The 26,309-nt window shown below is 36.3% G+C and overlaps 1 protein-coding gene across 1 annotated transcript in view; it reads left to right on the forward strand.

Moving 5' to 3' along the window:
• The first annotated feature begins 4,869 nt into the window (after nucleotides 1-4,869).
• Nucleotides 4,870-26,309, forward strand: part of LOC121344043 (receptor-type tyrosine-protein phosphatase delta) — a 47,929-nt gene continuing 26,489 nt past the window's right edge. Inside the window, exons 1-7 of the mRNA XM_041419710.1 lie at nucleotides 4,870-5,038; nucleotides 8,793-8,903; nucleotides 12,414-12,683; nucleotides 13,405-13,986; nucleotides 21,066-21,199; nucleotides 22,469-22,613; nucleotides 25,935-26,240. Of these exons, the coding sequence (XP_041275644.1) occupies nucleotides 4,885-5,038; nucleotides 8,793-8,903; nucleotides 12,414-12,683; nucleotides 13,405-13,986; nucleotides 21,066-21,199; nucleotides 22,469-22,613; nucleotides 25,935-26,240 (1,702 nt within the window). The 5' untranslated portion in view covers nucleotides 4,870-4,884. The remainder of the gene's footprint in view (nucleotides 5,039-8,792; nucleotides 8,904-12,413; nucleotides 12,684-13,404; nucleotides 13,987-21,065; nucleotides 21,200-22,468; nucleotides 22,614-25,934; nucleotides 26,241-26,309) is intronic.

Below are 26,309 nucleotides of genomic sequence, written 5' to 3' on the forward strand. Positions count from 1 at the left end.
TCAGTCTACCTCCTGATGTAGAGGACGACCCCTCTGCCTCTCTCTTTCCTCACCTGTCTGTTCTGGAGAGCCTGTAGCCATCAATAGTCACACTCCAGTCACATCCCACCAAGTTTCTGTAATGGCAAGAAGATCATAACTTTCTAGGAGCACAGTGGCTTCCAGCTTCTGTTTGTTGTCCATTCTGTGTGCTTGGGTGAGCAATGTCAAACTGACTGAATATACAGAGAGTTGAGACATACTAAGAGCCATGATACAAAGCAAGGCAAGATCATTTTGTTAACATTCTTAAGGGCTCATCTGGTATCCTCTCTCTGTAATTGTTTTCTACATTGTTCAGATCATACACTGACAAATAACTTCTGTGGAGTCATGCAGCAATTGGAAATTATACTAGTGCAGTACTAAATGCATTATTTTAATGCCAATAATGAAATTCAGCACCTTTAAGACAGATAACAAATTCAAAGAATGTGGCCTGTTTCTAAATCACTTGTGTCTGTCATCCTAAACAAAAAATGTATTACATGTATAAGTCATTAAGCCACAAGGACAGAAAAGTCTGACCTTTAATGGCCTCAAAAAATGACAGTACCAAATGGCTTTGAGAAGGTCAAGTCTGATTTAAATTGTTGATGAATTGGAAACTAATTGACTGGAACTGAATATTACGTAGGAAGAGCAGTATATACTGTAGTTTAGAACCTAGTGAACATATTAATAATCAGTAAAAATATTTTTCTGGCCATCTCATGTAAAATTGTAGAGGATTCCAATATATAAAAATTTGTAACAGTTACTTTCCTCTTACTGTGGCTGAGATGCCACAGGTTGTTCAATGATGTGATGCTCAGCTTTCTTTCATAGAATGTTTGATGATCTGTCATACTTGGTATCACTAAAGTGTAAAGACAGTTGTACAAATCATGAATAAACTTAGAGAAAAAAAAGTAATTAACATCTTAAAAATGAAATCCACCATGATAAGTCCTCCAATTAGAAATTTCATTATTTCCCTGGTCTATTTGATGTTGTATATCTGGGTTTATTGCCAGATACCTGAAAGCCGGGTTGGATATCAGCCACAACTGTCAAAAAATTAACAGTTCTGGGTATTTGAATGTTAGATTGTGATGTTTCTTATGAAAATTTCATGAAGAGCATTCATTCAAAGAGATTACATGCTTAAGGCAGATGGATGGAATTTAATTGCCCTTATTAAAAATAAGAAAGGGAGGCTCTTTACTACTTCATCCTATTAACAGTCAAGATAGATTATCTTTGTTGTACACTTAGGTATTTGCAAAAGGGACACTAGGATTTTCTGTATAAGCCAAATAGGAAAGATAAGGTCATAAAAATCCTGTTCCGTGTCACAAGTCAAATATTGTCAGCTAATACCAAAGCAAAGACTTTTTTGTAAGTAGATATGAAATACACCTTTTTTTAGGAAGAGCCTGTGGCTGGTGAATAATTTGGAATTTATCAGCTGATTGGTAGAAATCCTAGTTCTGAAGAGTCATGGAAGCTTTCTGAATAGTTGTGTTCACTGTACCAAGGCCCTGGAATTGTTGGTGAATTTGGTGCAGATTATTTCTCCCCTGTTCTTCCTGTTGCAGGTATTAGCCTTGAAAGAAATACATGGATCCTCATGGTTCCATTACTAGTGTCATCACCAAAATGTTGGTTTCCTTGATAATGGGATGGCCTATATATGTGGCACCAGCTTGCTGGATGAAGGCACTAGCTTGCTGGGATTCAGCTCTTTCCAAGGGCGAAGAGATTCTTTGGTGAAGGGCTGGCAGGGCTTATTGATAGGGGTTTAAATTAGATTTGACAAGGGATGGAGGTATCATCAGGTTTAATAGTGATAAGGTCTGGGACATGCCTTCACACACATACTAGTTAGATGGCTGAGCCAGAAAGAGCCTGGAGAAGGTATGCAGGTCAGCAGCAGAGCACCAAGTCATTCCAGCCACACTAGACAGAAAGTCAGCTTCATTAGGGAGCAACTTAAAACCCCTTTGTGCTAATACATGCAGAATGGGTGGTACTAGAGATGTGTAGATGACTGCATGCACACCTCTCTATGACTTTAATTGGCATCATGGAAACACAACAACCTCTCTTATGATTAGAGTGTTGGGAGGAAAGAATGCAGCCACTACACATCACATTAGAAAACTCGTGGCAGTCTGGTGAAGTTCCCACCAACAGGAAAGGGGAAAACATGAGCCCGCTTTTAAAAAGGGAGATAAGGAAGACCAAAGAACTACAGGCCAGACAGTCTCCTATCAGTGCCTATAGAGGTCAGAACAGATGGAACAGATCCTCCTGGAAAATATGCTAAAATGACACTGAAAATAATTAGGTGATTGGCAACAGCCAACATGGCTTCACTAAAGGCAAATCACACCTGACAAATTTGGTGGACTTTTAGGATTGCATTACAGCAATGTTGAACAAGGAAGGGCAGCAGAAATCATCTATATGGATTTGTGCAGAGCATTTGACACTCTCCCAAATGTCATCCTTGTCTCTAAACTGGAGAGGCATGAATTTTGGCAGGTGGAACTCTTGGTGGATAAAAAATTGGCTGGATGATGGCACTCCTTGAGTTGCAGTCAACAGCTCAACATCTAGTTAGAAACTAGTGTCAGCTGAGGGAGGATCCTCAGGGATTCATTTTGGGACCAGTGCTACTTGGCACCTTTGTCAGCAACATGGGCAATGGGATTGAGTGCTCCTTTAGCAAATTTGCCAATGACACCAAGATGTGTGATGGGGTCAACACACTGAAGGACATGGATTGACCTTAACAGGCTTGAGAGGTGGAAGCTGAGGAAGTGCAACAAGGCCAAGTGAAAGGTTCTGTACCTGTGTTGGAGTCATTCCAAATAACAATACAGACATAGTAGAAAATGGATTAAGGCTTACTCTGGGAAGAAAGACAGGATGTTTGTGGGTGAAAAGTTTGATATGACCCTGCAATGTATACTCGCAGCTCAGAAAACAAACCTTATCCTGGGCTGCATCAAAAGAGACATGTCCAGGAGGTCAAGGGATATGCTTATACCCCTCTATTCTTTTGTTGTGAGACTCCCCCCTTGAGGTATTGCGTCCAGCTCTGGAGCCTCCAACACAAGAAAGACTTTGGTTAGTTAGAATGAGTCCAGTAGATAGCCACAAGTTGATGAGACATCTGAAATACCTCTTCTACAAAGAAAAGCTGAGACAGTTGGGGCTGTTCAGCTGAGAAGGGAAAAAGCTCTGGAGACCTTCTTATGCTTTCCAGTAACTAAAGGGGGCCTACAAGAAGGCTGGAGAGGAGCTTTTCAAAAGGGATAGGAAATGGGGATTTGCCCTAAGCTGAAGGAGGGTAGATTTTGATTAGATCTTAAGAGGAAAAGCTTTACTCTGAGGGTGGTGAGGCACTGAAATAGGTTGCTCAGACAGGTTGTGGATCCCCATCTCTGAAGATGTACAAGACCAGATTGGATGTATCGCTGAGTAATTTGGTCTAGTGGAAGAGATTTCTGTCCGTGGCAGAGGGGTTGAATGTAGATTTTGTTTAAGGTCCTAAACCATTTTGTTTTCTGAGTGCAGTTGTATTGGAAGCAGTTAAGTAGCTCTTGAGCAACATTGCACCCCAGGAACTAGAAAGATCTGTAGGCTGTGTTTGCTTGCTATACATTCTTTAAAAGTCTGTAGACTTATCTGACATCTTTGAAGATGTGACACTTCTTAACTAAAGAGAGTTAATGTTGAACAATTTCTCCTGTTAGTTTTATCCTCTAATCAATTGCTTGTCAGTAATGATTAGTCAAGACATTAAATAACATGTGGCTTATAATTAGTGTAGATCCTCTTTCTTTGGTTATTTTTGATTTTCATTTTTGAATGGAATTAATATTATTTTGCAATAAAAATATTTTTGCCATTGCAGCGGAAATGAGAAGCGAGATTGCATATTTCAAGCGGGTTATTTTAGCTATGCAAACTTGATTTCTGAGACATTTCCTGACCCTGCTGTGCTTTCAGTGTTACTTGCTAGCAGTTGTCACATTATGAAGGCCAATTACTCTTGTACAATATTTTTCAATATTTCAGTTATTAATATTAACCACACTAGCATGAGGATTTTTGGCTGTATTTGAGTATTTTAGTAGACACTGTTGTTTCTGTTCAATATCATTGTATCATGCCACTTTATCTTTGCTATCCACAGAGCTCCAGTGTATAGAATTTCTCAGTGTTTTGCAGTCATATAATGTATTCATTTTCACAGCACTCCCCTGTAGCAGTAGAGCACTGTCAAGTCCATCTCTAAGATGGACAATCAAAACACAGGGCCAATAGATGTTGAGAAACAGCAGATAAGTAATAATGATAGAAGCAAGAAACATAACTTAGGTCTTCTGAGTTAGTGGCCAGATCTTACAATGAATGATGATCCTTCCTTATGTACTTCTCTGGTATAAAGAGGAGTTTTCCTTAATGTTGGTAGATTTGATAATGGTAACTTGATATTTCACATAAAATAGTAAGGACTCCTGCAAGAAGGGCAACACAGTGTGGTATGGTACCATAGTATGAGTCCAATGATTGCATGCTAGGTAGTGTATCTCATCTGATTTTATAAAGTTTATAGCCATTTTTAATAAACTTTCTCTTTTGTATCAGCATTTTGATCAATTGTTTGTTGTGTAAAAATAAGTCAGTGATCACTGAATGTTAAGCAGGATGATGATTTGGGCTTTCACGCACCACTGCACAAGTGACACGAAATCCCTCAAGTCATAAATAAATAACTTTCTTTTTATTTATTCTTTATAAATTTCTTTTGCAGAGGATCAAATTCCTCGAGGTTTTCCAACCATTGATATGGGCCCACAGCTGAAGGTGGTTGAACGAACTCGTACAGCTACCATGTTATGTGCAGCCAGTGGCAATCCTGATCCTGAAATAACTTGGTTCAAAGATTTCTTACCTGTGGACACAAGCAACAACAATGGCCGCATCAAGCAGCTACGCTCAGGTAGGGTCTCGTTACTGTTTCCACTGACGCCCACAGTTGTTCTCTCTCACTTTTTCTTTCTTTTCTTTCTCTTCCTTTTTTAAAAAAAATTTTATTTATAGGTAATAATTTCTCTTTTCCCTCTCCTTTTCTGTGTTACTAAGTGTGTTGTCCATGTCTGTGATGTTGTCATAGCTTTCTATAGAGTCTGTCTCTGTGTTTTGCAGCTTCTGTTTACTCCACATTGCTCACTGCTGTGACTGTATTTTTTGATAATTTTTTTCTTTACTGCTTTTTGCAGTACTTGATGGATCCATTTTCTCCTCTTTCTTTCTTCTTTCCTTTTAATTTTTTTTAAACAAATTTATTTCAACATTGGACTTCATTCAGAAATTGCAAGGAGTACCAATGGTTATATTCATCAAAATCAAAACCTGCATTAGACACTTCAATTAAAATCTAAAATGTGTTTATTGCTGTCTTTTCCACATTTGACTTCACCAAAGATTAGCCAGTTTGGACACATCTTCTTTCCTCTCACAAATACATAAAGCACAGTACTTCTTCCCATGCAGATTTATACCTGGAAAAAAAAAAAAAAAAAAAGGAAATGAAATCTTTGGGAAATCTATGGAACAAAGTTGGGGGTTTTTTGCTGGCTGAGCATTTTTCCAACACATTTAGCCACAGTAGTGTGCGTCCACGCTAAAGCTTTATGAATCCTATATTTTCTGGATCTACAGAAGTCTGCTTTTGGTGTAGATTCCAGCTTTTGCTGCTCTCTCTCTCTTTGCCCCTTGCACCTCCCTAGCAGTTCTCTCACTCTCCTCCTGCCTTAGTTTATTCTTTTGCTCTCTTTAGATTAAAAACAAAACAACAAAACAAGAAACAGACAAACAAATCTCTAAATTTATCGAGTTTAACGCTTATCCCAAAATAAGATCAGATCATTGGTCACTGGGATATAATGAGCATTTTTCTTCGACAATTGTAGTAGATATCGTTATAGAATCTAAGTTGTTTAATCACGTGTCTTCCCAGAATTCTCAGCTTTTGACCTGTCCTGTGATGTTAAATCGTCTTGTTAACCTACTTTTTGCTTGTTGTCAGCAGAACTGTGTAAATTAACCTTCTGTTAATGTAAATTAAGATTTTTTTCACATGTGACATAGATGATTTAGTATATAAAGCTTTAACTGAAAACTTTGTACCAAATTATAAGGAATATAATAATATTTTTATGCTGTCTTTCTTCTCTCCGTATTTAAATCTCCAGAATCTATTGGTAAGTGCTTAGTTCTGAAGCGCACTTCACCCCCACTAATTTCCATATTCAGAATATTATGATTATGATTATGATAATTATTATATGATTAGTATTATTATTCTTAAAATGCATGGCATGCATTTTACTAACAGTCAGTGTAGTCACCAGACTCCTATAGTGGCGCACACGCACACCTCCACAGAAATGTTGTCTTATCAGTCATAGCAACACCTAAAAAAAACCAGTACACATGTATCACATAGATCTAGCACAGTAAATGCCATAATCCAGCCTAAACTACAGTGTTTGTTTTGAGATAGACTTCAGTATATCCTCTTTTTATATATATATAGATCTATATATATATATATATATTTAAATAGAATTTTCAATTTTCTCCTAAAATATGTCATAAGTACAGTTTTGTAAAGTTTCCTTTAAGTATTTGAGGCATATTTGATACATTTCTAACCCTATATAACCAAACGTCTAAGAACTCAGATGCTACTCTGAGAATGGCAGTGTAGCCAATTATAGCCTTTTTGCCCTTTGTGGTACAATGCAACTTGCTTTTATAACCTGATAATACTATCTAATATATTCCTGTTTTAACAGTATAGTAATTCAAGTTTCTCTTAAGACCTTATTTAATTCTGTAAATCTAATTTGATTCTTCTTCCAAAGCCCTAGCCTCCTTCTTCTCGTACTAATGCTTCTTCTTTCTAATCTTATTTGCATTCATATTATCCACCCAGGTGGTACACCAATAAGAGGTAAGAGTGCTGAACTAACGTTCACAGAATGATCTTACTCATTCTTTCTGTCCTTTCATCCCTCTCATCTTTGTCCTGTTTTTGGTTTTGTTTTGTTTTGTTTTCCATAAGGAGAAAATAAAACAAAATAAAAACCATGGAAATGTCCATCATCTGATTTTCTTTTTCCTTTGTCCTGTTTGGTTATGATCAGTGACTCTCATATTGTGACCTTTCTTTCTTCTCATTACCTTTTCCTTTCCCCTTTTCATTTGTTCATTAAAAAAAAAAAAAAAAAAAAAAAAAAAAAATTGTGATATGCTTCAAAGAAAGCATATCCAGATCTCCTGGCCATAGCCCAGTCACAGCGTACCATTTGTCCCTCTTTTTTCTTTTTCTTCTTCTTCTTCTCCTTTTTCTTCTTCTTCTTTTTCTTCTTTTTTCTTTTTCTTCTTTTTTTTTTCTTCTTTTTTTTTCCTTCCTCTTATTTTTTTGTCCAACTGGAGCAAAAAAAGATCATTTTTTTTCTTCCTTAGCTGTTCTTTTCCTGGACCAAAGCCAAGATGGTCTGGAGAACAGTAGCAGACATGCAGAAGACAACATGGACTATCTTCTTTTTGTCTTATCTTTCACAAAAGGTTTTTGGTTTTGTTCTTCTTCAATTCTTTTTTTTTCCTTAACTTCATAAAATTGAAAATTGTGTATCCCCCCCAAAAGAATTACAGAATTTTTTTTCCCTTTATTGTGGTTTTGCCTTTTTTTTTTTTTTTTTTTTTTTAGTTTTCTTTTTTTGGAATTCTCTCACCTCTGGATTTTTGGATCTTCTAATGTACAGGCTTTGGAAATGAAAGGTTACTGACTCATTATTCTTGGTGGTATGTGGTATTGTTGGTTTTTGATTCTCTAGCAAAACTGTTTACTCCTTTTGTAATTCTTATTTTGTATTTTTCTTGGGTTTTGTGACACCACACTGCTAATCCCACTTGTGGATTTTGATGGGTGTCTCAGGAGGGGCCTTCTATGGTCCTCAGCAGTGGTTGGTTGGTTCTTCCTTGTTGGCGTAGACCATGCTTTTGAAACTTTTTTGTCTTCTAATTCAACTGCTCTTTGTTTTTCAGCAAACGTACTTTAAGATTGTAAGTTGCGGAAAACGGTCTTTCTTTTCTTATCAATCTGCATGTCTTAAAGGAGTTTTATTTCTTTAAAATAATATTTTGATAATTGTAAATGACTAATACAATTTCTTTTTTTTCACTTCAAGCAGCCTTTTTGTTCTTGCTGCGCATTTTTGGCTTTCTTCAGCAGAAGATTTCTTGAAGTCTGTCCTGCTTTTTTACGAGTACCACCTTTTGTGCTACTTTTGTTACTAGATTGAAACAATTAAATAAAAAATAAAAAATTATAATGACCCAAGTACTTAATCTCTATTGTTTTATTAAAAGCCATTCTTCCTTGAAGCAGTCTCACCCATCTTCATTTAATGGTTTAGGAAGTAGTATTGTTTAGACAGGGTTTTGTTGTGGTTTTTTTTGCCAAATGCTAATTGTTTTTCTGTGCTAGCACTGATGATGTGAAAAAAATAATCTCTGTTTTTTTCATTGCATCATTTTCTGTCTGTGCACCTTAGCAAGAAAATGAATCGACGTTGAGTGGACCTTCGCATACAAGCTTTTCATATTGTTGAGAGGTGTATTATTATGGATGTAAAAAGCCTTCTCTGACCCTCTCTTTGGCAATGTATTTTATATTCATACAGGTGCCCTCCAAATTGAACTGAGTGAAGAATCTGACCAAGGCAAATATGAGTGTGTTGCAACCAACAGTGCGGGTACACGCTATTCTGCCCCTGCCAATCTATATGTCAGAGGTAGGAATGACATAACCCTGGCATCCACTGTTCGTGCAGGTTCAGGGCTAAGATACTCTCAGGATCTATACAGTTACCACTGTAATGATCAAAATGCCATGGTAAATGTGTCAATTGTAAAGCTAATTTTAAACTTTAGAGGAAAGGCTTGGGGTTTTTTTTGTTCTTTTAAAGCACTCTTGAGTCCAGTCTATCCTGTGGGTTAAGGTTTGTAAGTATATGTATATTTTTTGCATTTTAACTTCTGGGTTTTTTTCCTGCATTAAGTTAAATTGTGCTTTGCATTTATTTTCTTGCATTTGTTTTGTTTTATTTTGCTTTTCTTTTCAAACTCCTGAAGTGACTGCTCTGTGTGCCACTAATCAGCTGAGTGTAACCCCGAGGCATTGAGATGTATGCCTACCTGACCTCTGCTGTCTAACTGGAAAGGAAAAGCTTCTAACATTATAACTTTATGTATGCAGAGCACAACTGTATTTTCTTCTTTTCTCTTTCTTCTTAATATATATGTATGTGTATATAAATATATATATATTTATTTTTTTTAGTGTAGACTTGTAAGTGAAGTGTAGTCCTTTAGAATGATAGGAGTCAATTGGCTATGTTATTTTAAGAAATTGCCTTACTGTGTGACAGGTATGACTAATAATAAAACCATTATATTTTTCTGTATGGTGGTAAAACTGGTTATTAACATATTGAAATTTTTTATTTTGTTCAACTGGAAAGAAGGGCTTTGTTTCAGGCAGTATTTCCTACGTCTGATTGATGTAGATTTCTGTAAAACAAAGCCTATTACATACATACATACATATGTGTGTATATATATATGTGTGTGTGTGTGTGTGTGTGTGTGTGTGTCTATAATATAAGGGGATGGGTGGGGGGAATAGGACTGAAAACATAAAAAGCTGTAAACCTTACTGTAGGATGGATGACCTTACAGAAAATGCCTAGCCTGATTTTGAAATTTTTTTTAGAGCTGATTTTTTATCAACCTGATGCGTTTTCATATGGTGTTACTCTTTTGGCTAATTAAAAAAGAAAAAGAAAGGAAAACCTTTCATAGTTATGACATCCGTAGAAATTTATTTGATCTTTTATTTTCTTTCTCTTCTCCTCCAACATACTGACTTTCCTGTACTGCATGAGGCATGTATACCTTTATATCCAAAGGAAAATTTCAAAATTATGCTAGCTATTGTTTCCATTGTAGCTGTGGAAAATGCTAACTTTTCAAGATGAGGTAGGAAGGTTTAATTAGAGCAAGTAGAGATGTTCAAGTAGCAGTTGAAAGCCTTGATATGGCCTTTTTACTCTCTCTGTGTTTCCCTTGTTTTTCTCCTTTCCTCATTTCATTGTGTTCTGCATCAAACCCCCTACATCCCTCAGAGCTGCGAGAAGGTTGGTGTGTTTTTTACTTTTTACCCACCCTACAAAACTATTAATTAAACCAATAACAAAGAATACAAATGAAATGAATGTAGCTGCATTGTGGCATTTTTTCAGTTAATGTTATGTTTAAGCAGAGAATGCTCTGGTCATGGCTTTTGATGAGTGCTGGTATCTAACTGTTGTGCATGACAAGAGAGAATGAACCTGGATGCATGGCAATCTCTTTCGCTTTTAATACTAACGTCTACTAAACTTGGTCAGTGTTCCTGCTTTTCTTCCCTTTTGATTTCTTGTTCATACTGATGCCTGCTTTTGAAGGAATGGTTTCAGTAGTTGCTTTTCCAAATAGCCCATGCATGAAGACTAAACTTCCTTTGTCTATAAGGATTTTGTTCAATACAAGAAGTTGCTCATTGCTTGCTTACTGTTTGCTTTGTGTGGCCTCTGTGAACTGGCCGTTTACAGATGTTTTGCTCTCTGCTTGTTCCCCTTCTGCCTGTCATTCACTCATGAGGCCATTGCAGTAAGCCCCTTCTGAATCCATAGAGGATCATGGAAATTTAACCGAGCCCAGAGGAAAGGTTTCAGATTAATATAGTTTTCCTGTTGCTTTTTTGGTTTTTTGGGGTTTTTTTTGGTTTTTTTGGGTTTTTTTTTTTGTTTTGTTTTGTTTTCAAACTCACTCATAGTCTTATCTTACTTCTAATTTTTTTGCTGAATTAAAACTGTGTTTAATGATTAGCCTCTATTAAGGCCAAATAAATACAGTTTTGAGTACACCATCCAATGAAAGGCCTAAATACAAGCCTACCTCTCTCAGCTACCTCTGTCACTTCCACCTCCTACACGCACACATGTGCACACCACTGAGAATATTTGAAGCAGGAACACTGATCTGTTATTGCCTGGTAATTTTCTCGGTGTTGTGTTTGTTTAAATATTAACTACTCTGTTAGTGAAATGTCCTGCTATGTGTTTAAGGTTGCCACCCCTTGCTATCAATACAGAAATGTCTAATATTATTAATCCTTATTATGCTTTCCCTAAACTGTGAGCATAGTGAAATCCTGAATGTTAAATATTCTGCTATTTCCCCAGTTGCTCTTCCTAGCAGTTGCTTTTTAACCACGTAAATTTAATCTTAAGTTCCTTCCTCAAACGCTGTGCTCCTCTTAAACTCCTGTATCTGTCAGCCTATTCTATTCCCATCACTTTCAAGTTTCCTTTCCTCACCCAATGTTTTTTTTTTTTTTTGTGTTGTTTTCTCTCTGCAGTTTTTACTCAGACATTTTCCTAAGCATGATTTTCTACTGTTTCGGTCATTTGCTTGCCTGCATGACCAAATCCAGTACTTTGTACTGGCTTTGCCTAGTTTCCTTCTGTGACTCTGTCTCTTTTTCTCTCAGTCTCTCTCTCTCTATTTATATATATGTATATGTATATTTATATATATTTGTATATATGTATACATATGTGTATATATATATATTTGAATCTGTGTGCAATTCTATATTTTTTCCATGTTTGTTTCAGTGTTAGTGTGAGGTCTTGAGGCTGCATCTACTTTGAGTCTGAAAGCAAATGAAATTGCACTTTCAATTTATTCTAGGCAGTGTGTTCCAGGACTGTGATGTGACGATGTGGCCTAGCACATTTATTCACATCAACTGGAAGCATGCAGCATTGAAGTTGGTGATCAACTCAAGCATGCTGTTGACCTTCCAGTTTTCTTCTGTGCATATATATATGAATCAGCATAAAAAATGCATATATATATGTGCGCCTTTGTGTGTGTGTGCACGTGTGCGTGTATATCTTTTGCATGGTATTTGTGTATTGTTAGTATGTAGTTAGTTACATGTGGGGCCCTTGTAGGTCTGAATCAACCTTTGTATGAATGTGCCTAACAATATCCTCAAATAAATAAAGAATAAGTCATATTGTGTGCAGACAAAATTCTTGTTTAGTCTCTTATTTCTCTTATATATATTGTCTGGCAGACCGGAATAAACACTAAAATAATAAATTGTGTCTGTACACTGCATGCTGTCCTTATATGAGACTCAGTTTCCTTTTTTGTATATGTTATTACCTTTTTTCTGTGTTTTGTTCCAGTTCGACGGGTCCCACCAAGGTTCTCTATACCCCCAACAAATCATGAGATCATGCCTGGCGGGAGTGTAAATATCACCTGTGTTGCGGTGGGATCACCAATGCCATATGTGAAATGGATGCTAGGAGCAGAAGATTTGACACCTGAGGATGATATGCCAATAGGGAGAAACGTCCTTGAGCTTAATGATGTCAGACAGTCTGCAAACTATACTTGCGTTGCTATGTCTACCCTTGGTGTTATAGAAGCAATAGCACAGATAACTGTCAAAGGTATATCTCAAGCACATTTATTTGGACACAGTTCTGTCTTTTATTTCATTCATTCTGAGCAAACATACTACACTGAAAGGTCTAAATGCCATTTGCCCTCTTAAATCAAGAGGGTAAATATTCTAACCACTCACTAGCATAAGACAAAATACAGGTTCAGACAGCCGTAATAATCACTAATTGAATAATTAATATTTATTAAAATAAGTTAGTCATAATTTTTCGTTATTCTTCTATGTCTAGTTCCCAGCCTTCACTTCAGTTAAAGAAATTATCTTGAAATGTTTTGTTTATTTATCAACAGCAGGAACCTTTAAGAACCAGTCATTTCATTTTTGGAATTGCTGGGTGTCCAAGTATCATATTCACTAAGTAATTGGAAACGAGAGGTTCAAAAAATATCAGAAAATTCAGTTGTAATTGTGAATGGTCTTTCTATAAGATTCCTCTTCTGCATATGGTTACAGATTTATTACAGAAGTCACTATCATTAATTCATGACAAATGAACTGCATTGGACAGAACTTGAAGATTTTCCAGTAGGTTTTGGGGGAAATCGTAATTGACAAAAGCTTGCTCTGAACAGATTACTCTTTGTTTCCATTTCGTTTTCCTGTTTATTTTTGTTTAGTTCTTAGTTATTGTTTGTAAGACTTTTATTCTTATAATGAATGTCTACTGTTACATAGTGCTAACTGTATTTTTTGTTATGTGTATTTAGCCTTACCCAAACCTCCTGGAACACCTGTGGTGACAGAAAGCACAGCAACTAGCATAACATTGACTTGGGATTCTGGAAACCCTGAGCCAGTTTCGTACTACATAATCCAACACAAACCCAAAAACTCAGAGGAGCCATATAAAGAAATTGATGGGGTGGCCACAACACGTTACAGCGTGGCTGGCCTGAGCCCATATTCAGAGTATGAATTTCGGGTAGTTGCTGTAAATAACATTGGGCGAGGGCCACCCAGCGAGCCTGTGTCAACGAGGACTTCAGAACAAGCACCTTCAAGTGCACCACGCAATGTACAGGCCCGTATGCTGAGCTCCACCACCATTCTGGTACAGTGGGAAGAACCCGAGGAACCCAATGGGCAAATACAAGGTTACAGAGTTTATTACACCATGGACCCCACTCAACATGTCAACAGTTGGATGAAGCACAACGTGGCTGACAGCCATATTACCACTATTGGGAATCTTGTGCCCCAGAAAACATACTCTGTGAAGGTTCTTGCTTTTACTTCTGTTGGGGATGGACCACTTTCTAGTGACATTCAAGTCATCACTCAAACAGGAGGTAAGCAAGCAATGAGCAAAATTTGTGAGAGGCTTTCAGTTTAAAATGTTGCAAAAAAACTGCCCCTCAAGTATAGCCAGTTTATTCAGGCAGTTTTTGCAGATAACCTTTCCCAGTTCCGCAGTGCAGGTTATCTTTGCAGAGTGGAAATTACCCCATCATGCTTTCTTTTTTCATCAGTGTCAAGAACTGATCTGCAGTGCAGTTGAAATCTCAGAGAGCCCTTCATCCTGGAGGTGGCCAAATCTCATGGCTTTTGTTTGGCAGTGCTCTGTGCACTAAACCTCCTTGTCAGTAATTCTTCATAGCTTTTTTTGAGGTGTAACTTGTGGGTTTTGGTGGGTTTTCTTTAGGTGACATGCAGTTCTCCTATGCCATATCACTCTAGAGAATATTGCTTTTGGAAATTTAAAATGTATGTGTACTGCATATGTATTCACATAGCTGGTAAGATTCTGAGAACACAGAAAACAAGAGAGCATTAAGTACAACAAACCTTTGTGTACATTCAAACAAGCAGGTTTGTACACTTTGGATTTATAAGTCAAATCAAAGCTGCCCCAACAAAATGCTTACCACAGTGTCACTATTTTCTTGGTTTATGTTTGCAGTTAGGTTGTTTTGTTTTGTTTCTGTCCAAGAACTTTTAGGTCCATCAGTTAGTTTTATTAGTAAAGGACAAGCAAGCACAGTGAAAAACATGGCAGAAAAGTTTTTATGAAATCTAAAGTGAGAAGCTCTGGTAGTGTTACACTGCACAGTGTTTTATTGTAGCAATAAGAAATAAAAGGTCCTTTTGTCTAGCAGTTTAGAGAAAGCTGTATGAAGTATTACTGTAGGCCAGTGATTTCCTAGAAATATATAATAGTGCTAGAATTTTTTAGCACAGGAAAGCTTCCTGTTGCAGAATTTAGCATCCCTCAAATACTTAAAAACAGATCTCTAAAGTATAACTGTACACAGTTGTGTTTCGTCTAGTTTTAACTTCTGCATTTTAGCAACATGCATTTAATAAAGACAGAAATTGATGTATTGTCCTGGAATCATTCTAGGTGTTGTGTTGCACAAAGATCTAGATGTTACCTTTTTCAGTATCTCAGCTAAGTTATGAAATTTTCACTTGCAAATGTCAATATATACATCATAGTTTAATTTTGGCCTTTGCAACCTTTTTCAGAGAACTAGTTTTTATATTGACATCTGACTTCTGATTGAATCCACATGCAAAAGGCTTTGCCAGAAGAAGGTTTAGTGAGCTCCTTATCTGTGTTTTCACTCACAACTGTAAACCTCTTAGATTAGCAAGTGTCTGGCAGTGGCTTCCCCAGTGAAGGATGAAGGAATCAAAATAATGAGCACTGAGGCTCAGCTGGACTGGCTCAAGTTACATTACTTTCTGAGGTCACTTCAGAGAAGTAAGCATGTCCATCTGTTTCTGATTACTGTTGCAATCTGAAGAAATTACAACAACATTTACAGTGCTGGAGGGTTTCTCAATACATTATTTCAATGTTTAATTGTGACTATGTTAAAAAAATAGAAATATTTGAAAAGAAATAATGGGGCATACAGGAAGCATATTTAAGCACTGATACTTTTGCTTGAAATACAAATGTTTTAAGTCTTAAAAGAGCTAGAAACTACAAAAGTCTAATGAAGTTGTCCAGTTCAGGGTATGGTTAAAAACTAAGATTTGCCCATCTCTCTATCCAGAAGTTTCTCTTCAATGAACATCATAAAAAAATGCCCTCCTTGCCCTTTTCTTCCCAATTTGCTTTAATGTACATCTGAATATCATTGTTTTAGTTAAAATCTCTCAAGATTAAACACATTCCAAATATTAAAGTGAATATAAAGTGCCATTTAAGGACCGGGGAAATGGATTTATATGGAAACATTTTAAAAGAGTTAAAGTAGGAATGGGATGCTGATTACATTTGGTTGATTTTATTTTAAACAAATAAGCCTGCCATTATATATACATATTTAGCTTAATCCTCACTTTGGGGACATTAGAGCATATATAAAAGAAAATCTTGCTGACGTGTAACTTACAGGCTCTGTTAGGTGGTTCAGAGTTTTCCTGCCTTAAGTGTACTGTGATCTTTGGAGAGAGATTAAAAAAAAAGAATAATTTCTTATTAAAAATACTGTTCAGAGGCATTTTTGTTTTCTTAGTATAGCAGAATAATTCTTATCAAATGGGTGTATGAATGGCTTCTTTCTTTGCAGATCAGCCGAAACTCTGCTGGTAGTGAAATTTAGATTTCTAATTAAAATATTGACTGGGACCATGTAGTTTGAGGGAAAGAGAAGGATATATTTTTCAGACAAGACACTGAAAAAAAAACCCCAAAAAATTATAGTTTCAGTGTTCAGTATTTTTCTTAAGCATTTGAAGGCAAAGCCATGTCATATTGCCCAGTTGTTTTCAGCAGTGTTTTCTTTAAAAAGACCCAATTTTAACCGATTCTGCAATCAGAAACTAGCTGTGCAGGGGAGCTTTTTGAGTAAAAGGAAACCAATTCCAAAAGTTAAGAAAGTCTGTATTCTGCATTTTGGGCTGGAGGATTAGATTCTGTTGAGGATGGAGTCAGGACTGGGCTATTATGTAGGTTAATTGACTTACCAAATTTTAGAATAAAGAAGGATTAATATACGTTTTCTTGTGATACTTGTTTTGTTTTGTTTTGTTTTGTTCTTTTTCTTGTTTGTTTGTTTTTTACGTTGTTAGAAAACAAAATTTGTTTGTGTGCATTTTAGCTGCTCAGGATGCACTTTTCATAACTCCTTTCTGGGCTTAAACGGGTTGTAAGAGTGTGTACTCTAAGCAACATATTTTAATCTGTGTGTACCAAGAAAATACAGAGTTTTGAACTATCTCACTTTGCGTTTTCATTTAATTTTTAACCTGTAAAGAGAGGATAGCTACTAAAGGAATTAAGTGAATCTTGTTTTTCTTCGGAGTTTAGATAGAAAGACAGGAGAGAGAACACAAGGTCTGTTGGATAGTGGATTACTGGAAAAAGAGAGAGAGGAAAAAATTAGTAAATATTCAGGGAAATGAATGTGTACCTGTTAGCATATGTTTCTGTGGAAAAAATAACCCTAAAACACAAAACATTGGTTTTAAATGTTGGATCTCCATTATTTGAAGACTTAGTTTTATTACAATTTTTAAAGGGTATTTGAAAATAGGAAAAAGGACAGTAATGAGAAGGTCCAGTATCTGACTTGCAGGGCACATAAGTGGAGCCTTAGATTCAACAAAATTAATGTTTCTGGAGTTCATGTGTAAAAGATGATTAGAAATTCAGAGAAAGAGTTGGTAGCAACAAAGTACTGTTCTGTGTTGTAGCAAGCTAGCTACTTTACCAGACATTTAAATTTTTTTCGTGAACACATGAACAAGGAGACCTGATGTCTCTGAAACTCCACAGTCCTAGCCTAGTGTGTTTTGCAGCATTTCATGAAATGGACTTCCACATTAAAAGAGTTGAGAGCATGTACCTAGAAACTCAAAAAGCAAGAAATCAGGTGGGAGGAATCTAGAGTTGAAAGGGACCTCTGGAGATCATCCAGTCCAACTTCTCTTCCAAGGCAGGTTCACCTGGAGCAGGTGACAAAGGAACATGTCCAGGTGGGTTTTGAATGTCTCCAGAGAGGGAAACACCACAACCTCCCTGGGCAGCCTGTTCCAGTGTTCTGCCACCCTCAATATGAAGAAGCTCTTCCTCAGGTTGAGGAGAAATTTCTTTTGGTTTAGAATATGGCCACTTCATCATCCTCTCTCTGGGCACCACTGGAAAGAGTCTGCCACAGTCCTTGTGGCGTGCCCCTTTGAGATACCTACATGTATTGATGCTGAGGTGGGGTATAGGATAGCTTTTTAACTGACTTAAATTTTAAAACTTCCCTCAAGGGACATTTCTGGTCAGGTAGGAAAAACTATTTTAGTTTTTTAATAACTCCCCTACTATCAATGCACAGCTAACTTTTTTTAAGTGTTGTAGTCTCTATTTTACTTAATTTAAATGCTACTGAGATGAGTCCAGCATTGAGGATCTTAGCTTCACACACTGATAATTTATCTCATTACTGTGTTCTTTAGTCATTTAGACAGGACCAGGTAGACTCTTGTCTTTAAGACTGACTGACATGTTTATTTTATTCTCTGGACTCCCACTATGTCAGAGATAATATTTGAAGAAAGTGATTTATGGATTTCTGACTAATTTTCACATAATATAGTATGCTTTTTTAAAAATCTGAAATGTATAGTAATTATTTTGAGTACTGTGGTTCTTTGTTTGATACTGCAAACCTCAGGTATGTTCAGACTCATTCAAAGAGATTATTTCAGTTGTAGCAGAGACGGGGTTAACAGTGCACATATTATTTTATGTTACACAGTGCACATTTTATTTTGTATGTTACCCATTTTATTTTTTAATTATATTCTATTAGGACTGGTTATTTTAAAAAATACATATATGTTGTTTACAAAGCAAAAACTGGAGCACAGTAGCTCTTCAATTGTAGAAGTTCCTCTGTAGAGTTTCATACTTCTTTCAGAGAAATCAGAAGCATAAACTCTTGGTCCCTTTTGGTTCCCTACTGATTGTAAATTCTCTTGGTCAATCTGTTGTCCTTTGCAAACTGGTTTCTTACTGAACTAATTGAGTTTTACTTTGGTATGGGTTCCATACCAGAGTTTATTGGCAATAAATTGTGTTTAATTTCCGTTATTTTGGGTTTCTTTTCTTTTTTCGTCATCTTCTCTTATCTGTTTGGAGCAATGCAGACTTCCCTGTTACCTTTTGCTTCTGTCAGTGTTAACAGCATCAGAGTTGTCTGACTGTGGTTAAAAAATCCAAGGGGAGATTAAATTTTAAAGCAAGATACTATTTTGACAAACAGCTATTGGAAAAGTCCAATTAGCCATCAGCTTGTATTATAAGAAGATTGAGAATTGCAGACCTAGATGACAAAGGGTTTGGGTTTTTCTAAAAGGAATACTTGGAGAATGAGGGTCTTAAAACACGTTGAGAGTCAGGAAATACCCTCAGTTCTCCATCTGCTGCCATATTTATCATAACAGATGGTACCAGACTTCATATGAGTCACTTGACTGATCATTTGCTATGACTGCCTGGCTGTGTTCTACAATTCATGTATCCATACATTAAGTACAGATCATAGCATTACGGGACAAATCAGGCTGGCAGGATGATTATCTGCAGAGGTGTCCAGCCACAGCCACTGCCCAGAGCAGGCTCAGCTCTGGGGTCAGACTGAGTTTCTTAGGGCTTCACCCACTTGATGTGTAAAACACCCCATGGTCCAACCTCCGTGGGCCCTGGCTGCATTTCTGCACTGTCCTGAGCCTCGCATGTTTTCAACTTGTGCCACGGCATCTCACCTGCCGCACTCTGTGAAGAGCCTGGCTATATCTCTTCCATTCCTTCTGTCACTGCTGGGAGTGCTGTTGAGAGCCATCCATTCTCCCAGCTGGACCACTGCCAGCACTGCAGCCACTCCTTGCAAAATTAGAATCTGTCACAAATACTTAGTTGGTGTTTCCTCTAATGGCTCTGCTTTGCGATCATTTCCTCTTTGCACTTTGCAGGACCCAGGCAGTAGTCTCTTTTTAGACTAGACACCTTTTAAAAGAACATGTAATTAGTCCTGTCCCTTTTTATTCCTGTAAAAGAGTTGGTCTCCTTTTACTCTCACTCACTCATTAAAAAAATAAAGTCCACCCAGGAGCTGGAAGAATATACAGCTCAGATATAAAGGTTCTGTTTGTTGGAAGTTAGATATGAAATATCTAATATGCACCAGAATACACAAGGGCAGTGTCCTCCTCAAATTGATATTCTGTAGAAGTCTGGGGAAGATAAAAAACAAAATACCAAATTATTTTAACAGTTTACTCTCTGCAGTTTTTAGGTCTTTTACTGTACTAAACTAACATACTTGTAATGCTGTCATAGAATTCTTCTCTGATAATTGTTTGTGAAACCATCATTATTGTCACATCCTACTTCTTACACCTGTTCTCAGTGTATGCTAAGTACATCTTTTTATTTTTCCCCTGAAAAAAATGAGAGCATGTCGCATTTTATTCTTGAACCGCTAAAAATGCTGTGGAAAACTGTTTTATGCCTTATCAATGGCACTATTAACTGGAAGTAATGTTTTAGAACTTCGGTACCAAAGCTATTGTACACAATCTGATGATGTAGTTATCTTTTCCTGTCTTTTCATAGTCAACCTTATCATTTGCTTCACATTTGAAGAAGTAAATTAGATTTACATTTAATGTGGATAATTTCTGTGGCCATCGCATAAGATATAGTAGCAGAGAATGTTATTGTCTAGTGCAGTCAAATGTATATTTTGCATCTTGCAATTAGAAAATGTTGTCACTAGAAATTCAACTATATTCTTAAATATACCACTCATTAAAGGGTGGAAATACTTCACTTAGTGAGAAATTAACTGAATATCTCTTCGCAGGGTTATAACTACTTCAGGTTAAATAAGCTGTGTTTTTTATGTGGGCGTCTTCTTAAGACCAGGATATGTTTACTTTCATTTATGAGCTGAGAAAAAAAGAAAAAATTAATGTCTGGAAATGCATGTAGTACTTTTAACACTTTAATCTAGACTATTTCAGCTGATCATATGTTCTATTCGCTTTTGCTCATGCACACATGAGAAAAACATTCTATGTATAGTTGTATATATTTGCCATTTCACACATAGGTTATTAGGTTGCTGGTATTCATCACCAGGCATCTCTTCAATGGCATTTCAGCTCTGTTTGCTTTATTTACACTGCAAAAGCATTTATTTTAAATCCTTGATAATTTTTAACAGGTGAATTAAATGTATCATTTTACTTTTTCTGTGCTTAGATAATTTTGTTTCATAGTATTGTGAATCAATTTGTTTAAGTTCAGTAAGATAAATGAAAGTAATATTGCATGCCATATTTGGATAACATTTTAAAATACTTTAAAATATTGAAGTATCCAAGTAAATAATTGGCAACACTGCTCAATTTTCCTTAGTGCCTGGTCAACCATTGAACTTCAAAGCAGAACCTGAGTCTGAAACAAGCATACTGCTTTCCTGGACACCTCCACGGTCTGATACCATTTCCAGCTATGAACTGGTTTACAAAGATGGGGAGCATGGGGAGGAAGTAAGTGGCAAGATTGTACCTCTTCTAAGTCATCTTTAAAAAGTTGGGCATAAAATGCGGCAATGGTTTAAGTTTCATATTTTAGTAACTTATTTTAGTAGAAATGCCTTGATATTAAGGTTTGTTAAGCTCAGCAGTTAGCCTAGTTTCAGACTGAAAGTGTGTAAACAGCAGAAAATGTTGTCAGTGGTTACCAGCCAGTAGAATTTTGCTGTAGAAAGTAATGAATCCTCCACAGAAATTCCGTCCAGTTTCAGACATTGATTATGTCCCTCTGAGCCTGTTAGTCTATAAAGGCTTGGGGAAAAATATTAGGGACATTTCATGGACCCATTAAGCCTTTTTTGAACTTACACCCGAACTTTGAAATCTATTCACAGCCTTAGATAATTTTTGTTTCTCTTTGCCATTGTGTAAGAGAATTCCTGAGATTTTCTAATCTTTCAGTAGTAATTGAGAAGACAGCAGGAGGTTCTTCCTAAAGATTAAGACCTGCAATAGACTTTTTCTGTACCATTACTTCATAAAGAATTTTCAGTTTGTGGGCGTCTGTTGTTTTTGTTCCATAAACTTTAGAATAAACTGTTCTTCTGGTAGGGAAAATGCCATATTAACAGGTGTCACAGAGGGAAAAAAAGAAGCCAGGATTCTCAGAAGGGCACAGGAGATTTTCATCCTCATTGATTTCTCCTGCATCTTCAAGTCCTTGCTGATGTTTCAACTGAGTTTGTGTTTATGGCAGCTTCACACATACACTGTGAATTCATATGCTTATTTTGTCTAAGGGGGCCAGGTCTCTATTTCACTTCCAAATAGAATGCAGGCTGCTGCTTAGTAAGTTATCCTGTGGAAGAATTTGCTTTTAATAATTTAAATACAAATTTAACTACAAGGTTAAACCCAAGGGTAACTTACACTATAAAATCACTGACATAGAAGACAGTTATAGGTAAGGCTTCATTCATGTGGTATTGTCTGAAAAGCCTTTCATACTTTGTATGTAGCTATTTGTTCCTCAAACAGTCAAGCTTTGTTTGTGGCTCTGAGTTTCATCTGTTAAACTGTTGACTTTAAAAAAATAGTTTATTATTGTGTGAAAAGAAATGTATTTGGTTTTGGATTTGTTTAGTTTGGCTTTGTTCTGCTTTACTTTTTTTCAATTTAATTTTTTCTCGGTGGTTTTATCCCAGTACAAAAGCATACAGGCAATATAGGGAATTTATAGTCTCTGAATACTAACCAAGACATTTTCTTACTATCTACATTTAGCAACGGGTTTCCACTGAGCCTACTACATCCTATCGTCTGCAAGGCTTAAGGCCAAACAGCCTGTACTTGTTCCGCCTAGCTGCACGCTCTCCTCAAGGTCTGGGTGCCTCAACAGCAGAAATCTCAGCCAGAACCATGCAGTCAAGTAGGTGTCTTTCCTTTGAATAATTTTTCTCTTTCTCTTTATTAATCTCAGTAACCCAGGTAGGCAGAAACAGAGAAAAAAGCAAAATACAGTACTCATGTTGGTTGACACAGCAAAAGAGTGCTTAAAATATGAAGTTTTGAGGTGTATTGTTATCAGCTTAATATATGAGTGGCTTTTACATAGTTTCAAAAAACAACTGAAATAAACTAGTGTCTAAGGAGGCAATATAAAGTTGGCATAATGAAATTTTATTTTATAATAAGGTGAAATGTTGTACCATGCAATAGGTGTACATTAATGAAAGTCCTCAATCAATAAAATTCCACCTCCCTACTCTGCATGCTTCCTAGGTCATTTCTGCAGCATCCCTCTGCAGTGCAAAAATTTGTCTCAAAAAAGTGCAAAAAAGTGGATCAGGTTGAATATTTCAGACTGTACCAGACATTTCATAAGAACTCTTCTGTAGTATCTTATTCTGATTTTGTTAAATTTTCTTAATCTGGGCTTTTTATGATGTTCAGTCATTTCCACCTCGAGAAAAACCAGTTTGAGATGTAAAAATTTGTCAGGGACTTGTATATGCACCTTAAAACATTTAAATTAAGACTTAACTAAAACAATCAGCTATTCAGCAATGATGTCCAGGAGGATTATTCTTGCCTGATAAGTTATGTCTTCCTGAGAGTTTGCATTACAATGTGTCATTTAAAAACTTAGTACAATTCTATTTGTATTTGTTTTAAATTAAATTGCCTACTCTTAAAGTAAGATAATTCAAAACAGAAAATTCAGTTTCTCTGTTGACATTAGTTTTTTTAATTTGCAGTCATGACATGTGATTACGCTACCATTTCTTGTTAGTGTTATATATTAATATCAATTAGTGTGACTGGAAACACAGTGCAGCTCACCTTTAAGCAAAGCTAAATGAGTTTCTGAAGCATTTCTAATGCGCTTGGAATAAGCACAAAAAACCACATGTAACACAAGGTTAGTTTTAGATATAGTGTCAAGGCAATTTTTCAGTTTAGTAATTCAGAATGAATAATTTGATTAAGAAATAGGTATTTATTTATTCTGGGAGCCATTTCAACTATTTGGAATGCTCATTATCTTATATTGGGTGAAGATTGCTTAGATTGCATACAAAACAAACATCTAGGAGCCAAGGCTGCGTGTTCCTTGTATAAGGACATTGCCATTTTCTCTCCTTGCATATAAGAATGTGTTATGTTTATCTCCACCTTGTGTCTTCAGATAGTAGCGAAATCCAGTTGATTTCAGTGGTCAGATCCAAGGTATTTGCTGCAAAAAGTCCTTTTTTTTTTTTTTAATGTGCAATTAAGAAAAAAATATATACACATTAATAAAACTGGTTAAAGTAGCCTTCAAGTTAGCCTCAGTTACATAAGTGCAATATTTTGCATTTTGAGAGTATAATGGATTAAAAATTAATAAACTTCTGTGATTTTTTTAGCAATATTCACCAGAATGTGCTACTGCCTTTCATCTTTGTATCAGAGGAAGATGCTGCAGTGATTTATTTCTTTTTTGTAAGATCCTTAAGGGACATTTTACACGTGTTTCACTTTCTGCACAAGTTAATGGTAGAAGGGGATCCATTTCTTTTGAGTAGTTGATTACTGAATTAGTCTATAAAAATAACTCAAAATGTGTTAATTCTCATCTGCTCTTCCCTCCACCTCCTCTGCTTAATTGAAATTCTAGTAAATTCTCTCCTGTCTTCCCTTTGGAGGAGCAGTGTACCATACTGAGTAAAAAGCCATTGATCCCTGTAGAAAGAACTGTAGGGAACCGAAGGATACATGTGTAAATGCAGTAGGTCACAGCAGGGTCCTAGGCCTTATCTGTTGTTTTAATTTTGTTTGATGTGATAAGTACATATAAGTATCCATTTGTTTCTTTTTTCCCTTAAGAAATGGAAAGAAAAGGTGGAGAGGGGGATGTAAAGGGGGAAAAAAGATCTTGCGCACAAAGACTTTTTTCTTACAAGACAGGAGGCAGAAATAGGAAAGGAGTTCATATCCCCTCCTTCTGCTAGTGAGTTTGAATTATGGCTCCTTTTTCTGGTGCTCTGAATGATCTGTTAGTAAGCATAGATTTTGGTAAGTCAAAGTGCATTTAAGCACATAAATGCATACCTAACTTTCAGTACTTGATTTGCCTCACTGAAAGCAGTGGAATGACATGCATGCTTAGATGCTCTGAAGCTTGGAAAAGGTAAATATGCTAACATACTCCTTTGGGAACAAATAAGTAAAGGTGAGCATTTCTGCTCTGGAAGACTGGTGATGCTGACAGGAGATGAAACAAAGTCAGAAACTCACATTCTGAGGTGTTGGGCTTGTAAACTCACTTTGTAAAATGAATACCTGCTTTCTTTACATGCTGTTTGGGGTAGTTGTTTTTTTGGTTTTGTTTTTCTTCTGTAGAAATAATATATACTACTGGTAGAATTAATTCTTTGCTAGCAAAGGTGTCTCCAAGAGGAGTTAAAAAAATAAAACTGACAGCTGATCTAGGGTAAGTACAAGTACAAGTTACAGTCAGAATCAACAAGCCTGTCACTTTTTCCTGGTAGGTAAATATTTGGCTAAGACTTTCATCATCTTCTGTGAACTGCATGCTCATAGTATGTTAGCTACAATAAATGCCTAGGTAAATGCTTTCAATTTAAATGTAATTAATGGTTGACTTGTGTCAGGCAGACTCATTAAAAAAAAAAAAACAAAACAGTAATTTGTTTATGAGAATGGAAAGGCTGCAAAAATGGCAACCTATGGAGCAATTTCTAGCAATTGTTGCAAGTTTTTAGACGTTCTGTAAAAGAAGATTTTCTGTCTTAAGGAAAGTAAAACCACTTGAAGGGGATGTCAAAATTTGTAAGCAAATACATGTAATGTAATATGTTATACAGTTAAAGTGTTATAGCTTGCACTAATTGCCAGGATTGTAAAGATAGATCAGTAGTCATAGAGGTATCACATTTTTGTTTTATTTCAAGAAGAATTTTAATTACAGGTAGGTAATATTATTTTGAGGCTTCATTTTCATATATCTCCCTTACATCTTTTTCACCATTTAGTTCACCTGTTCATTTTCAGTTTCCTTATGTTAATAAGCCAAGGTGCATATGATTATCTGACGTTTTGCTTTTTTGAGTTTCTACTTTTTTGTTTATTTATTATTTTCATTTGGTTCTCTTTTATTTATTTTTATTTTTTCTTTTTTGTTCATTTTTTTCAATCACTTCTATCCTTCCACTCAAATCCTCCTTTAACCCACTACTGAAATTAGAGCCATCAGCTCCTCCTCAAGACATTAGTTGCACAAGCCCCAGCTCCACTAGCATTTTGGTAAGTTGGAAACCTCCACCGTTGGAAAAACAGAATGGCATTATCACTGCATACTCCATCAAGTACATTGGAATTGATGGAGAAGACGTCAAGCCCCATGAAATTTTGGGAATTTCCTCGGACAGTACCTGGTACCTTTTGGAACAGCTGGAAAAGTGGACTGAGTACCGGATCTCTGTGACTGCTCACACTGATGTTGGACCTGGCCCTGAGAGCTTAGCAGTATTGATTCGGACAGATGAAGATGGTATGTTGCCTCCACTACATCAGTTTGCACCTCTATGACTCTGTCATCTGCTGTCTTTTGTATAGGCTA

Source organism: Onychostruthus taczanowskii, unplaced genomic scaffold (genome assembly GCF_017590055.1).
Source record: "Onychostruthus taczanowskii isolate IOZ18803 unplaced genomic scaffold, ASM1759005v1 scaffold109, whole genome shotgun sequence".
NCBI classification, from domain to species: domain Eukaryota; kingdom Metazoa; phylum Chordata; class Aves; order Passeriformes; family Passeridae; genus Onychostruthus; species Onychostruthus taczanowskii.